At 40.6% G+C, this 18,251-nt stretch overlaps 1 protein-coding gene across 1 annotated transcript in view; it reads left to right on the top strand.

The window, feature by feature from the left end:
• The first annotated feature begins 7,188 nt into the window (after window positions 1–7,188).
• LOC124554148 (zinc finger protein 2-like) overlaps window positions 7,189–18,251 on the top strand; it is a 73,233-nt gene continuing 62,170 nt past the window's right edge. Inside the window, exons 1-2 of the mRNA XM_047128216.1 lie at window positions 7,189–7,227; window positions 7,565–7,705. Coding sequence (XP_046984172.1) covers window positions 7,664–7,705 — 42 coding nt within the window. The 5' untranslated portion in view covers window positions 7,189–7,227; window positions 7,565–7,663. The remainder of the gene's footprint in view (window positions 7,228–7,564; window positions 7,706–18,251) is intronic.

Raw genomic sequence — 18,251 nt, forward strand, 5'->3', positions numbered from 1 at the left:
GGATTTGAGATATAGGGGTTTTCAGCATCTTGTCGTCAATCATAATATTGAATTTAGATCTTCATCAACTGGGGCTTATACTAATAGTATAGAAGATTGTTGGTCAGCCATAAGATCTGTTGTAGGGAGGGGGAAACGACATGTATCGACATTACAGAGCCATTTAGATGAATATTCATGGAGGTGTCGAGTTCCCGATACTTATTCCCGTTTAAGTGTTTCCTTTAAACGTGTTGCGCAAATGCATCCTCCAAAATTTGTTAGTTAATTTCAGGTTGGGACGGTGGGTGGGGGGGGGGGGGTGGATTGATAATTAAGGAAAAGCGTGGGTTTGGTCGGGATTGTTAAAATATTGATTTGGATTTTTTGGGGTTGACCCATCAGTCATCATTTTCTTACGTTAAGTATTTTTCTTCTGTGAATATTTTTTGATTAATTTTACTTCATTTCGTTGATGTAAACTTCTGGGTTTATATATTTGTATGTATCTACATCCATACTCGGCAAGCCACTTGACGGTGTGTGGCGGAGGGTACCTTGAGTACCTCTATCGGTTCTCCCTTCTATTCCAGTCTCGTATTGTTCGTGGAAAGAAAGGTTGTCGGTATGCCTCTGTGTGGGCTCTAATCTCTCTGATTTTGTCCTCATGGTCACTTCGCGAGACATATGTAGGAGGGAGCAATATACTGCTCGACTCCTCGGTGGAGATATGTTGTCGAAGCTTCAACAAAAGTCCGTAGCGAGCTACTTAGCGTGTCTCTTGCCAATGTTTGTGCGTATGTGTGGTTTTTTGTGATGTTGTGTTTCTTGTGTATGTGGGTGTGTGATTTTTCTTGGCTTCTTTAAACGCGAGCTTTGATTTTTTGCGGAGGAGTTGGTGTATGGTAAGTTCAGTCTTTTATTTTTATGTTGTACTGAATTGGTCTATTTTGATGTAGTTTTTTGTCGTAGTATATTGTTCTGCCTTAAGTACGGGTTTGTCAGCTGCAGTACGGAATACAAATTTTGCAGTTGTTGTTCATTTCCCCTTTCCTAGTTCTAGTATCACTACGATTTTTTCGAGTCTATACTAGCACTACTGATACATAAAATTTCTATCACGAACTTCGGTCGATATACACAGGTCAACTGAAGCACGGGATACTGGTGCTAGCTAGACGAAAAAAGCGACATACGTAACATTGGTATAATTTACCTACACAGATCAGCTGAAGAACAGGATACAAATGTAATGTATGTCGTTATTTTTCGCCTACGCTAGCACTAGTATCCTGTTCTTCTGTTGACCCCTATAGTTCAACTGAAGAAAGGGATACAAAATTTACTGTTGTCGACAGCAGGACCATCATCGTTTTCAGTCCATAGTATTAGTATCGAAAGCAAAAAAGTTCTATCCCATACTTCACTTTACCTATAGAGTTCAAATGAAGTATGGGATACAAATTCTATGTCTGTGTTTTTTTTCGCCTTTGCGTAATACAACTGAGGTACAGGATGCCAATATTTTGTACGTCAATTTCTTCGTTTTCGTTAGCACTAGTTTCCTAGTCTTCAGTTGACTATATAGGTCAACTGAAGTACGGGATACAAATATTGTGTATGTAAATCTTTTCGCCTTCGCTAGTAATAATATCTACATAAGAACAGAATGGTGGTAGTAACAGAGGCCAAAAGAGCAACAGCTGTAACAGTTGTGTCCCGTACTTCAGTTGACCAATATAGGTCGACTGAAGGATAGGATACCAATGCTAATGAAAACGAAGAAATCTACATACGTTAAATGTGTATCCTTTACTGCAGCTAACCTATACAGATCGACTGCAATTCAAGATACAACTCATTTAAATATCATCTGAACTGTTACATGCTAACGTTACTTCTATCCCTTTTTTTCTTTATTTTTTACAGAAGTATTAGGCCGGCCGGTGTGGCCGTGCGGTTCTAGGCGCTACAGTGTGGAACCGCGCTACCGCTATGGTCGCAGGTTCGAATCCTGCCTCGGGCATGGATGTGTGTGATGTCCTTAGGTTAGTTAGGTTGAAGTTCTTCTAAGTTCTAGGGGACTGATGACCTCAGATGTTAAGGCCTATAGTGCTCAGAGCCATTTGAACCATTTTTTGAACAGAAGTATTAGGACTCAAACAAGCGATATACTTAACATTATGTTCGAAATATTAATGCATGTTGAACATGTCTATCATCTTTTTTCTCTGTCCTGCATTCCTTTATTTACGAACACTCGTCTTTGCTGTTAAATCTGTGTAATAAATCATGTCTGGCAAAGTATGACTTCATTGGTCAAAGCTGACGCGTTGTATCCCGTTCTTCAGTAGTCCCCAAAGATTTATAGATTCCGTTTCAAAGGTTGGCAGTGTTGTTTTGCATATCTTGATGATATACTCATATTTTCAGAGAGCCCAGAAGAACACAAACAGCACCTGCTTGAGGCATTTAAACGCCTTGACGAATACGGAGTAGTGTTGAACACCTCAAAGTGTGTTTTTGGCCACACAGAGGTTACCTTTTTAGGCCACCGGATTTTGTCAAAGGGGTCATTGCCGTTACTGGAGAAAGTAGACGCTATATTGAATATTCCACAGCCAGAAACTGCTAAAGAAGTGCGACGATTCTCGGGAGTCCTCAACTTCTACCAACATCATCTACCTCGTGCGGCAGAATTCCAAGACCCTCTTACCGCAGTTTTCAAATGGTTAAAATGGCTCTGAGCACTACGGGACTTAACTTCTTAGCTCATCAGTCCCCTAGAACTTAGAACTACTTAAACCTAACTAACCTAAGGACATCACACACATCCATGCCCGAGGCAGGATTCGAACATGCGACCATAGCGGTCACCCGGTTCCAGACTGAAGCGCCTAGAACTGCTCGGCCACCCCGGCCGGCACCCCAGCTTTAGCTGGTCCTAAAGTTAAAGGCCAAATGCCGGTATTGTGGACAGAGTCGATGGAAAACGTGTTCAGAGGGGCCAAGAAAAGTATAGCAGACACAGCCTTTCTTGCAAACTGTTCAAATGTATGCAAGTTCTTATGGGACCAAATTGCAGTGGTCATCGGTCCCTAGAGTTAGACACTACGAGGTGCATTCAAGTTCTAAGGCCTCCGATTTTTTTTCTCCGGACTGGAAAGATATAGAAACATGTGCATTGTCTTAAAATGAGGCCGCGTTCGTTGTCAATACGTCCCAGAGATGGCAGCACCGTACGGTAGAAGGAATTTTACCGCCAGCAGTGAGAATGAGAATTGTTTTAAATACTTAAAATGGCGACGTTTTCCTTACTTGAACAGCGTGCAATTATTCGTTTTCTGAATTTGCGTGGTGTGAAACCAACTGAAATTCATCGACAGTTGAAGGAGACATGTGGTGATGGAGTTACGGATGTGTCGAAAGTGCGTTCGTGGGTGCGACAGTTTAATGAAGGCAGAACATCGTGTGACAACAAACCGAAACAACCTCGGGCTCGCACAAGCCCGTCTGACGACACGATCGAGAAAGTGGAGAGAATTGTTTTGGGGGATCGCCGAATGACTGTTGAACAGATCACCTCCAGAGTTGGCATTTCTGTGGGTTCTGTGCACACAATCCTGCATGACGACCTGAAAATGCGAAAAGTGTCATCCAGGTGGGTGCCACGAATGCTGACAGACGACCACACGGCTGCCCGTGTGGTGTGTTGCCAAGCAATGTTGATGCGCAACGACAGCATGAATGGGACTTTCTTTTCGTCGGTTGTGACAATGGATGAGACGTGGATGCCATTTTTCAATCCAGAAACAAAGCGCCAGTCAGCTCAATGGAAGCACACAGATTCACCGCCACCAAAAAAATTTCGGGTAACCGCCAGTGCTGAAAAAATGGTGGTGTCCATGTTCTGGGACAGCGAGGGCGTAATCCTTACCCATTGCATTCCAAAGGGCACTACGGTAACAGGTGCATCCTACGAAAATGTTTCGAAGAACAAATTCCTTCCTGCACTGCAACAAAAACGTCCGGGAAGGGCTGCGCATGTGCTGTTTCACCAAGACAACGCATCCGTACACCGAGCTAACGTTACGCAACAGTTTCTTCGTGATAACAACTTTGAAGTGATTACTCGTGCTCCCTACTCACCTGACCTTGCTCCTAGTGACTTTTGGCTTTTTCCAACAATGAAAGACACTCTCCATGGCCGCACATTCACCGGCCGTGCTGCTATTGCCTCAGCGATTTTCCAGTGGTCAAAACAGACTCCTAAAGAAGCCTTCGCCACTGCCATGGAATCATGGCGTCAGTGTTGTGAAAAATGTGTACGTCTGCAGGGCCTTTACGTCGAGAAGTAACGCCAGTTTCATCGATTTTGGGTGAGTAGTTAATTAGAAAAAAAATCGGAGGCCTTAGAACTTGAATGCACCTCGTACTTAAACTAACGTAAACTAACCTATGATAAGAACAACACACACACCAATGCCCGAGGGAGGACTCGAACCTCCGGCGGGAGGGACCGCGCAATCAGCGCCGCTAACCACGCAGTCACTCCGCGTGGTCCCTTCTTGCACATCCGGCTTTGGAAGCACCTCTCGCACTGGTAGTAGACGCTAGCCAAACGGCAATCGTTGCTGCCTTCCAACACCAATGCCCGAGGGAGGACTTGAACCTCCAGTGCGAGGGGCCGCACAGTCAGTGACATGACGCCTCTACCCATGTGGCCACTCTGCGTGGCCCCTTCTTGCACATCCGGCTTTGGAAGCACCTCTCGCACTGGTAGTAGACGCTAGCCAGATGGCAATCGGTGCTGCCTTTTAACAATATGTAGACAGAGCCTGGCAGTCTCTCGCATTCTTTTCACGAAAGCTATCTCCTGTTCAGCAACAATGGACCGCAGCCAACCGTGAATTGTTAGCTGTTTATGTGTCCATTAAATATTTCTGTCCACAGCTGGAAACTAGAGTTTTTGTCACTTTTACAGACCGTAAACCCCTCACCTGTGCCTTTCGGTAAAATAGACAAATGTTCTCCGTGACAATATAATCAAATGGAGTTCATTGTACAAATCACTACAGATGTACGGCATATACCGAAAATTGACAGTGTCGTTGCAGATTGTCTATGCCAGGTGAGCAGTATCACAAAGACTGTAGATTTCGCACAGCTAGCCCGAGCACAGGAGTCTGACCTGGAACTTCGAGACTGTTTACAAGATGCCAAGTCTGGCCTGCAACTTCAGCCAATTGACGTTCCTGCTACAAACACAAAGCTATATTGTGACGTTCTAACTGGGAAAACTCGTCCATTCGTTCCTACCACACTATGCAAGCAATCCTTCGAAAGACTACATAGTTTTTGTCACCCTGGCCTGAAGGCAAAGTTAGACTAATAGCTACCTGTTTTGTGAGGCCCGGAATAAAAAAAGACTGTCGCACAAGTGTGCAGTGCCGGTGCAGCAAGATTTCTCGCCATGTTTCTGCGCCGGTGGGCAAATTTCCAGGCACAAGAGCACAGTTTGCCCATATTCATATTGATGTAGTAGGTCCGCTTCCCCTTCAGAAGGACAGAGTTACCTACTGACAGTAATAGACCGATTCACACGCTGTCCAGAAGCTACTCCGGTAGATAACATTTCTACTGAGATGCTAGCCACTGCATTTGTGTCACACTTTATCACCCGTTTTGGTTGTCTGCTTCATATAACCATGGACAGAGGGCAGCAGTTCGAATCTGACCTATCTGCCCAACTACGTAAATTTTGCGGCGCTGTGCATCAGACAACAAGAAGTTACCATCCTGCCAGTAATGTCATGACTGAACGTTGGCATCGATTACTTAAAGCTGCCTTAATGTGCCATGAATCACAATGAACCTCTGCATTACCACTGGTTTTGCTCGGCCTACGTAAAATGTATAAAGTCGATCTAGAAGCCTCACTGGCAGAACTGGTATATGGAGAAGTCCTGCGACTTCCCGGTGAGTTCGTGGACCCACACGCAATTTCACTGGATCATGATAATTCACCAGTATTTGTCACCCACCTCAGGGGAAGGCTGACATAGATCCAACCGCGACAACCATCACGCCATGGTACATCGCAAACATTCATACCCTGTGAGTTACAATCCTATACACACGTAATGTTGCAAGTAGAGATAATCAACCCGCCACTCACACTGCCGTATAATGGTCCACATCATGTCGTCAGTAGAGGTGACAAAACATTTTATATCATCGACAATGGCAAGATGGATACCATTTCTGCTGATAGAGTGAAACCAGCGTTCGTCCTACTAGTCTCTTCACATCTTCTACACTCTCTATATCTGCGACGCAATTAGGCGAAACCCCCGGCCATCACCCAGCAATCTCCACCGGCACCATCACCGGCTCCGATTGAACGGCAAACGCGTTCCAAACTACGGGTTCACTTCCCGGCACACTTCAGAGACGTCACTTCCAGTATCGTCCAAGGGCGCTCGGCTTTCCCGAAGGGGGCTGGTGTAGCGTCGTCGGGCGTCAGCCGAAGCAGATGTCAATCAACTGATCGGTTGGCGTATGTCAACAGGGTTCGCAAGCTGACCGCCAGGAGCGCTTTCTCCTTGTTGCAGCGCGCGCTCCATGAATTTCATAATTTGTTTTGACTTTTTAGGTTCCATGAATTTAATAATTTGCTTGGACTTTTTTAGTATTTTTGTTACTGTTACAGTTTCCTTACTTAGTTACCAAAAAAACTGGTAATATTCGTGGCACTGGAAATCTTTGGTAATGTTTTTCCTGCTGTTATGTGAGCTAAAAATACCCTCTTGTCTAATATTTACGGACCCATACAGCCCAGTCATGGCTACAAAAATTTCAATTTTTGCTCGCCAATTTCTATTTAGTGGCACAGCGGAAAAGAAAACAAGATGCGTTGCCAATGTCGGAAAGCCGAATGATTGAGCATCAAGCGTTGTGTCGTGCGTCATAGCAAACCATTAAACAATATATTTCAGATGATAGTTATTATACTTATTTATCGACGGAAACAGACATCTATGTTACATAGTTAAAACGAATTAAACAGAGCTGACGTCTCCATTCATATTATTGACAATGTTTCTTCGCTTCAGACGTTGGCTATGCATGTTTGGGTTCAGAATGCGTAGGCTTAGCCTAGGTCAGAGAACAGTTGAATGTAGCATAGCGTTGTAGAGTTTTGTAAATTATTCGAAACGAGTGGAGTTTTGTTTATCTCTCGTGCTGGTGAGTCATCGTCGCTATTTGATAATCCGTAGGCTAGGTATAGATTAAAGTATATACTGCAATAACATATTTCATGTTGCAAAACCTCAACAAGTGCTTCACAACAGACGCAGACGTGTAGAAAATGCTAAGCATATCGTTGGCTTGACAATATTTTAGGGCGTAGATGCGTGTATGACTGTTCTCGGTAAAATTCAAAATTAGATCCGACTTTTACACGTCTACTGGCAATTCGTAGTTACAGCAGTTGCGTGAACTGGTGTGAATCCGAGAGTGATTAATCATATCAGGCTAATCAATGCGTGTGTGTGTCTTGCTGTAAGTGCAGTTGTTTCAGTCTCCGTTATCAACAGTGCCTGGGAACACGAACCGAATCAAGGAACTTGATGCCCGAGATTTCTGGTTGTCGGCCGATGTGTCACTTTGTAGTATTGCCATGAAGGAAGAACCTGTGAACTCCTACTCGCCGGACGACGAGGTGAGAATGGACCCCAATTCTTTCTTTCCTTTCTTTCATTCATCCATCACGTTCCGTAGACCCCTCAAGGAAAACTTTCATGTACGTGGAACAAGCCGATGTATGCTGATAAAAGAGACAAGGAACTCGTGGGAACATACTGTGTACCTATATTAACACCAAACTAGCCATACTGGGTTGGACACATCTGCATTTCTGTTAGTTAATGTGCAACATACGTGAATAATGTCTCAAAATACTCGCAGTTTTAGTATTTACGACTAAAAGTGAGTTAAATAGTGCAAAATGCGTTTAATAAGTCGCGTAGGGAAATATTAGACTATGCTACACACCAGTCTGGTACCACAACCAGTAATCTGCATTTACAGCCGTTCGCTTCTCCACATTACAGCCATATTATCACCGTCAGATGTAATCTAGACATTGCTTTACACTAAATGTCAGTCGGTATTGCACAACCAGTATTCTGCGTTTACATTCGTTGGCTTCTCCACATTACAGCCATATTATCACCATCCAACCAAACCTGGACATTGGTCTACACGAAATGTCAGTCGTTATCATACTCTAGCTCAATACTGCTAAATGCATATTCACACATATGGCATCTCAGTTTAGCTGAGTAAATTAGAAAGTAGACCTTCCTGTGAGAAAGAACCTGCACATTCCTGAAACATATTGAGTAGTTCCTGCATATCTTCTATTGGTAATTTAACATTTACTTGACTACACTGGTATGTTTCGAAGTATATAGTTGTTTTAAATACAGAATCCCATATACAGTACATTACCAACACTACTTCAGCCATTCTCTTAGATGAAATATGTTAAATCAGTAACTGGACTTACGTAGTCTATCAGGACGTGGGATGCCCCCTCCCTCACAACTTCAAGACTTTTTATTAGTCAAGACATCAGTTTGACGTGGATAATTAACTATCATTTGTTTCTCACTTGTGTGACTTTCAAATATGCCTTTCGCTGTGCAGTAACTTCTGCTGGTAATTCTATGTATTTTAACAGAGAAAATGTGAAAGTTCACATGAAAAACTATAAACTTTCTAGACTTTTGAAAATAAGGTGACAGAAATACCATGCTGGATAGTATCCGCCAGAATACAGTTTTGAAATGTCTCAGTGTTTCAGCATTGCCACTCACCTGAAAGCCTGGAGCTCTTTGTGTCTGTATAATATGCCATGGAAGTCTGCATCCATACTCTACAAACCACGAGTGCATGGCAGAGGGTACTTCCCATTGTACCTGTTACTAGAGTCTATCCCAATCCATTCACATGTGGAATGTGGTAAGAATTCCTGTTTAAACACCACTGTGCATGCTGTAATTAGCTTGATATTTTCTTCCAGTTCTCAATGGCACTGGTACATATGGAGCTGTCATCAATTCCTAACTTTCTGATAGCTCATTGTGAGACCTTTAACAAGTTTGAGTGTGCCTCACTCATACTTATTTCCTCCAGTTGACTTTTTTTGTGTAACTAATGAATGAAATGAGATATGATCCATCATCTTTTTGTCGTAAGAAGGCAATGACTAGGAACTTAACACAGTACAGTCAGTAGCTGCACATAATGAACTTAATCCAATGTTATTGATGATGTTCTTGAAAACAAACCTGAAGAAGCAAGCCAAATGACTACAGTAACCATTAAACATATAGACCAAAAGGGAAATTGTGCATTTAGCAGTAGTAGTTTTATTCATCGGCATTACAGATGCGTATGATTCCACTTGTCTGCTTTCATCCATGACATCATCAGTATGCCGGAAACTGCTAGTTCCAGTGTATACAGTATGGTGACAATGGCATAGCTACATACCTACGCAAAGAAACATGAACAAAAATAAAAATGACACAATGTTTCACTCAAAGGGTTAACGGAAACGTCTGATTCCACCCATCTGCTTTGACCAGTGACGTCACTATAAATCTCAAAACTTTCACCACCACCACCACACTTAATCCTTCAACAAAAACAAAAAGAATGCCTAGAAAATCATAATTAGAATTGAACACTTCTCTTGACCTGTTATCCTCACGACATCTCCACATATAGCTGTCCCTGGTCTGAGACACCGGAACATTAGGAAGCCTCGTTTCTTCACGACACAGTGAACACTTCACGACTTCATCCAACAATCCGAATAGTTGAAGAAATTTTATTAGAGACAACGCACTGTCCCCCATCATCGCCGACAACCGTGAACTGTTATCCTTGTCAGTCATATCCATACCTGCCAAAGACATAAACAAAGCAATTTACCAAAATTCACACACGACGAACAGAAAAGAACTACAATAACATCGACATAACGAAACCAAAATCGTTAACGTACTGAAAAATATCCCACTGAAAGCACAGTCACTACCGATACCACACATGTGCAATGCTACCATGCAAATGAACCCCATACGCCACGTAACGCGCTACCCATAAACACACCACCAGATAGAACCACCGACTGCAACAATACACCACCCATGAGCACTCCACACACACAAACTAAACCAAAACCATCACCTAACACACAACACAAACACACCACCAGAGAGCACCACCAATCACATCAAAAAGACACCTACAAATACTCCACTCTCACATACTAAATTCCGTGCCTCATGATGTCACACATTACAACAGCCTTATGTCACAGGTAAAAGCCGACGGGTGGAATTGGACGCTTCCGTTGACCACACTCCCAAAAATAAAATTAAACTAATGAGACAACCATAGAAAATTGGGGGTTTATGGTGGGGACAGCTAAATACGCAACAATAAAAGAAACACTGTACCATCCTAAAACAAAAAAATTAAATTACTACATTCTGCTACACCAGCAAAACCACAGGAATGGACATTTGTTGACCTATATAGCTCAACCACAACTATCCATACCAAAAAAATAATATGTACAATTTTGCGGTGGACACACAGTGTGTAGTGGGCCAATCACTCTGTTGTAGAAATAATTCAAAAGCCAAGATCGCTTTACTGGATAACCGGTTTCAACACACTAAAGGTGCCATCGTCAGATCTGAATGTAGATTAACATCTGTAATACATTTGAATATAATGATACATGAGGCAGACCAGCTGATGTAAAATCATTGTCACAAAATAATTAAGAAACAACTGCTCTCCTGGTCATTCTTTTACATATCTCATGGAAAAGAATGACCAGGAGAACAGTTTTTCTTAATTTTTGTGACAATGATTTTATATCAGCTGATCTGCCTCATGTATCGTTATATCCAAATGGTTTATAAATGTTAATCTACATTCAGATCCCATGATGGCACCTTTGGTGTGTTGAAACCAGTTACCCAGTAAACAGTATTTTAGTGATCGTGGCTTTTGAATTATTTCTAATACCTACAATGTTGAAAAGTGGAATCGGAAATTTCCCTTGACTTATATAGTTCGAGTGCAGCTACTGATACCAAAAAACTAACACAGACAACACCGAAAAGTGGAACCAAAACCGCACCAGCTCAAAAACCCAAATGCTCCACACCCACTTCACGAATTGAAACAGAACCGACCTAGCATAAAAATACTACAGACAAAACAACAGAATGATTATAGAGTAAAACGGAAACAAAAGTTACTTACCAACAAAAGCCTCTGGCAATAACACTTAGGTTGCCCACAGTGTGCACACATGGACAGGCGCGTGTGGCCCTGCATCCCCCCCACAGCATGTGCATGCATGGACACATGCGTGCCCCCCCTCTGCCCCCCCCCTCCCTTCCACATACACAGAGCTAAAAACTCTCCTAAAACACCCACTTGTGAACATCATTGCCATATCCATTTCTAACTAAAAAACAATAAAAAAATTAGACTTCTTTCCACACAACAAACACTGAACTAAACAGACCTAACAGAAACACCAAACACGTACATAAAAAAAAACCTTAGTTCAACTCGCTGCAAACATTTACGCGACACATGTTACTGCGCCAACTACCTAAACTCAAAGCCACGTTAGCATAATGACAATCAAAATTCAAATGAACCCAATACCACGTGTTAAACTGAGCACTTCCACATCCACCAGCAGAGGGCACCATCAAATACAACAATATGACATCTACAAATACAACCAACTCGGAAACACCGCATAGTAGTGATGTCACACACCACCCCACCATTACGTCACGGCTCAAAGCAGCGAGGTAGATTCGGACGCTTCCATTGACTCTATTCATCTGTGTGCCACTGTTGCAAGGATATTGGATGTGGCATAGTAATACAATTTAGTAACATCAAAAATAACGTAATCCATATAAACAGGTGTGTATGTACTTACAGCTGTATTTTGACAGGGGTTTGAGAGGTAATTGGCCACTGTCCTGTCACTTACTTGGAAGTAATTTCATGAAATGACAGAATACCTAAACCTGGATGAGCAGATGGAGATCAGAGTATCCACCCTCCCAAAAGCAAGGCAATTCTCTTTAAAACAGCATGACCTCACGTGGTTCTTCCTTAGAGTACAATGTTGCTTTGCAAAAAAGTTAAGTAATAAGACTAGTGCCCTAATGCTCATATATTATTCAATACCAGTCATGAACACATTACTCATACAGTGTTTCATAGTGTAACACTAGACACGCTATCAACTGCCATCAGGACCTCAATGAGAATGTTTTGTTTTGATTTGGTTTGCCACAACTTCCCATTTTGTGTCCTGAAAAAATTGAGCCAGCATGCATCTGTAATGAGTGAGATTTTAAGTTCAGAAAGGGGATAAGGTGTTTGTATTACATATTGCATAGGTTTGGAAGTAAGTTTTTTCAGAAAAGAAAATGAAACCAAAGACAGTGCAAAAGCATTATCTGAAATGATAGATGTTTATTTATTGTCATCTGAGCGTTGCGATTCCACCCATCTGCTTCAACTGTGTTATGTCACGTGACTTCATGATGGCACAGTCTTTTTAAGCGGGGTCATGTTAGTCGATAGCCTGTTGTTGTATGGTGAGCCACATTCTTGGGTTGGATGTTTGTTTCAAAGTTGTTTGTTAGGGATCTCAGCCAGTGATTTGATGTTATTAGTTGAGTGTGTGAGGTTATCATTGAAAGAGTTTGTGCTCTTTTGCCAGTGAGTTACATTTATTTTCTGTGTTACGGGTGATTCGGTATTATTAGTGCTGTCTGTTTCTTATGATCGGAAATTTAATAGTGTTTTTGCCTTTTTTGTCAGTAATGGGTAAGACAAAGAAATTTATAAGGAGGTCTGTGTTCATTGCAGTGGTTGAAGATACGTTGTCCTTAATCAAGTAGCAATAGATGCTTGTGTTGCTAGTGGGCGATTTTGTTTTGTTTCATAGGTTTTTTGTACGATGTGATTTTATTTTGTTTTTATTCCAGTGTCAATGGTAGTGTGTTTGTTACAGCTGTTTGGGTATATCGAAATTGATTATGATGAAAGTACTCGTGAATGTTGGGGTCTTTCTTATTAGTGTTTGGTAAATGTGGTCAGGCTGTGGTTGATAGGTATTATGGATTTTGATTTACCATTGTTCATTAGGTTACATTTCTGATATTAGATATAAAATTAAGTTTTGGTTTGTTATACTGTGGACTTTGTTTTAGATAGGTAGGAAAGCGAAGGTTTGGACAGTGGATTTGAGTGTTTGAATGTATTGCTTTTTGAGACTGCAGGCTTTGTTTTAGCTGCCATATAGGCCAATGAAATTATGATTAGGGTCAGGTGGGGTAATTGGAAACAGTTTTGAGAAGTCCTCACTATGATCTGAAGTAATTACGAGCTTGCTAAGTTTAAGCTGCTTACTTTTGTAATTTGGAGACATAATAGGCTGAAATACGAACTCTACTCTTGGATTCATTAATTTATTGATTCTAACTGACATCATTATAAGTTTACATTTACTGTTTGTCTCACAAAGTGTGGGATGGGTATGCATTTGCCAGCTGGGTTAACTTTAGAGCAACATTGCTCTATGAGTTATGAACATTTTCCGGAGTGATTAAAACTGTGTTAAAATTTCCCCAACCAACAAATACTAAAAATTATAAAATTAACCATTTTTCAAAGAAATTTATTAAACATTTCAAAATAAGCAATGTCTTAAAGAAATTTATCAAATAGCATTAAAACTGAGGTGGTAAGTAATGTCAGCATATATAAACAGAACACACAAACACAAAAATGTATGGCTATGCTTTTCCTCCCCATTTGGTTGTAACAGAACCAAACACAAATTTGTCAAGAGGTTATATAGTCTGTCAGGTAAACGACTCAGCTAGCACACTAAATGAATGTTATCTCTTACAGCCATTTCCACTAATCTTAAACTGACATGGCTAGTGTGTCCATCAGATATCAAAACAGCATTTTGGTTGGGTAATTAGTGATTTGCGTGACATTTTTGTATATGGGGAATAAAAGCTGTAGTGAACCACTGACAAAACTTAGGCTCCTTCTTCCATCCAGTTTGTTTTGTTTGCCGATGATACAAACATTGCAATAAATAGCAAATCAAGTGTAGTCTTAGAAAGATCAGCCAATAAAATATTTGTGGACATTAATCACTGTTTCCTAGCCAATTATTTGTCACTAAACTTTGAAAAAACACACTAAATGCAGTTCAGAACTTGTAAGGAGTGTCCTAAGAGTATATGTCTAACATACAATGACAAGAAGATAGAAGAAGTGGACAGTGTTAAATTCTTGGGATTACAGCTTGATAATAAATTCAACTGGGAGGAGCACACCACAGAACTGCTGAAGCGTCTTAACAAATCTCTGTTTGCAATGCGAATTTTGTCAGACATAGGGGATATAAAAATGAAAAAGCTGGCATACTATGCTTACTTTCATTCCATAATGTCATATGGGATTATTTTTTGGGGTAATTCATCAAGCCAAGCTAAAGTTTTCCGGGCACAAAAACGTGCAGTGAGAGTTATATGTGGTGTGAACTCAAGAACATCCTGCAGAAGCCTGTTTAGGGAACTAGGGATACTAACTACTGCTTCCCAATATATTTATTCCTTAATGAAATTTGTCATTAAAAATATATCACTTTTTCAAACCAACAGCGCAATTCATGGAATCAATAGTAGAAATAAGAATAATCTTCACAAGGATTTAAAGTCACTTAGTCTTGTACAAAAAGGTGTGCATTATTCAGGAACACACATTTTCAATAACTTGCCAGCAGCCATAAAAAGCTTAAAAACCTATGAAATTCAGTTTAAGAGGAGCCTAAAGGATTTATTGGTGGCCAACTCCTTCTACTCCATTGATGAATTTCTTAGTAAAACCAACTGATTTGTATATAAGTACAACATAACTTCTGCACCATTTCAGTGCAGTAATGTGTTCGTTGTAAATAAGTATTACAGTAGTTGTATTACATGTTTATTACCTTATAAATAAATAAAAAACTTTTTTATTTTAAATTCAGTGCATTAGTATTTGTAAAATGACTCTTAGTGTTCATTAAAAAATGACGATCATTCCACTTGGGACCTGTGGAATGGTACATTAGCTTATTTGTTTTAGTTGTAAATATTTGTCATGTATTGTTGTTTTTCTGACATGTTCCACATCCTGGAGGACCTCCTCACTACGGATCAATTGGAATGAAAGTAAATCTAACCTAATCTTTGAAGCAACCAAGTGTCCCCGGACAGGTATTACCCAAAGTCCATAGAGTCTGAACTGCGTATAAATGATCAGTTGTGGCAAGTGTCATCTGCAGCAACACAGGCCAATATAGTTGTCGATTTCTTATCCAGTGGAAGAATATATATTTCGTCTTCCCCGAGAGCTTTTATTCTCGTTGGGTCACTCCCAAACCAAGACTCATCACAACTGTAAGCAAAGCATTAGTTCACATTGTTTTGGCCTATAAATTTAATACAAATTATACATTCAGTGTAGAATGTATAAACTACAGATAGATCTCTAGCATTCTGTTGGGACTTTTGACAGTGCTCAGGTTTCTTCAGAGACATATAGGGATTGCGATTTGTAAACCCACCCTCACCAGGATGACCCTATTTAAATGGAGTTCTGTTTAACATATTGTTGTACCAATGACCTAAGTTCCTCTCTATCGTATTCCCATTTCTGCGTGAGCAAATACAGTTGGCCAGTGTAGTTTCGGTATATCTAGAAAAATTTTGATGTCGCCTGAGGTCTAATTTATCCAGTGATACCCTCAGATCTAAAGTAGTAGGTAGAATAATATCATGTAAATCCTGTGTAAAGGGTCAGATTTAACGTCTTTTTATTCTTTAATTCTGGGCTCGCAGAAAAATATCAATTTCACCCTTTTATTGGGTGGCATGTGACTAATTTTTGGACAGCAAAGGCTGCTTCTGCTTTTCTAAATGTGTTAACTTTATTTATAACATCTTGTATAGCCCTTGACCCATCATTTGCAGTGTAACTGCAGTCTGAACATTTTATTAAAAATTTTGGTTCTTGGCATTTTTCATAACTTCATATGGAAGAACACCATCCTATTTCTTTGCAATCTCCATTCAGTCTCTGTACCCAATTACCCCACTTTGTAAATTTTTAGGGGTAAATGTAAACAAGCAGTTGTTATTATTTTACTTGAAATTAAGTAATTTTGTTATTATAATCTCATTTGAGAATGATAAAATAACTTAATAAACCATAAATATGCTCAACTTATAGGGGAATAAATATAACTTTCTTTCTTCCAAAGTCTGAAGCTAACAAACTACTAGACACATCAACATAAAGAGCTCTACTACTGACAAAATTTAACGATAAAAAAGAGAGCAAAATTATGTCAGAATAAAAAGAGATTGGCTGAAAATAATGCTGCCTACAATTACACCAAATGTCTCTCCAGCAAAATTTTATACCTGCACTTTCCAGTTACGCATAGTTTACAAATACCCCACCTGATCCTGTCTGGTTTTGGAGTTGTGTGTGTGTGCATTTCTTGGTATTGAGGCTTTTCTTACGAGGTATATAGGATAAGAACAATTGGCAGTCCACTGTTTTTGTCGGTGGGTTCCTGGCACTGAAGGCTGCATTTGAGCCACATAGGTCAAGTGAAATTTGGAGTACCGGATTTTTTAAGCTTACTGGCACATTTTAGTTTGCTGTATTTTAATGGACCAAGCTTAAAATTTACTTTTTCATATTCCTTTTAGTTCTTTCACAGATTCAAATTATGCAGTAATTATGGCAAGAAGTATGATTATAAAAAAAAAAAAAAAGTGAGGTGAGTTTGTGAGCAATTTCACATGTAACTGACTTTTCTATGGAAAAATTGAAGTGCACAGTGGAACAAGTATTCAGCCAGGTAACCTACTAAATGTTCATTGTGAGGCAGTGAAAATTATAATAGCACCATCCTGTATCTGGTGGAATTTGTGTTTCTAATATGAAAATATGCAGTATACGTGTTTTCACATGTCAAAGATCTTTCCAAAACTTCCCCCCCCTCTCCCTCAGAAGTGCTGGGACATTCTGTGGTGAGGTATGAACCCTTTACCACTAAAAAGATTGAGAAGTTTGATAGGTTTGAGAGAAATTATATTACCACTTAACAAGGAAGAATGTATTTTCACCCAGGACAGAGTGTATTTTAACCTGGCCAGAAGTGTATTTTTGAAAGGAAAGTCCGTGAAAAATGTAGGAATTTTATTTCCTTGTCCACATATACACTCAGTGTCAAGTCTTTTGCGTCTGTGTTGAAACAACTTGTGCAAAATGTCAGTGTTAGCACTCAAAGACAGCTGAGCAGGGCGCATCTACCTGCACCTGTAATTCAACTAAGTGCATGCTCTGCTGGTCCCGCAGCCCAATCTTCCTATTGCTGAAACTTTGAAGGTTGCCAAATGTAATGTTGGCCTAATTAGCAGACTCTCACGGCAGATGTGAAAGAGATCCAGCAGTGTGTTTGTATTACATTGGCGTTACCACATGTCCCAAAATCTGAGCTATGGATGAAGGCCAAATGGCCTAAGCGATCCGCTCTGAAGCCGTTGTCATCTGGTGGATCTGACAATGATCATACCATCACTGGTATGGATGTCAGTGTTTGCCAGAGAGAGCCAGCGAGTCCTTAAAGTGCCCCTCCACCACCCCCACCCCTCCGTTGCAATCTTACCACTACAGCTTAAAGGGAATGGGAAAGAAAGAGGAAAACTTCAGTGTTTAAATGGCTTCTTATTGCAGTGAACTTGAATGGTTTTGGGACACACATGGAGGAACTGCGTCTGTTAACTGAGGGTAGACCAATGTGTGTTTGTCTTCAAGAGTGACATTTTAAATTCTCTGATGCTCCTGAGCTATTATTACATTCTCCACAACAAGGATGACCTCAGCGGAGAGACTGGTAAAAGAGGAGTGGCCATGTTTGTCAACAACACCTACCAGTCCTCGCTTCTCTCCTTCACAACTGGCCTGCAAGCAGTTGCTGTATTGGTCCATGTTCATCATCAGTTGACAGTATGTTCACTTTACTTGCCCAGACATGAGATGTTAGGTGAAGAGGCTCTCCA

This window comes from Schistocerca americana, chromosome 11 (assembly GCF_021461395.2).
Source record: "Schistocerca americana isolate TAMUIC-IGC-003095 chromosome 11, iqSchAmer2.1, whole genome shotgun sequence".
Classification (NCBI taxonomy): Eukaryota; Metazoa; Arthropoda; class Insecta; order Orthoptera; family Acrididae; genus Schistocerca; species Schistocerca americana.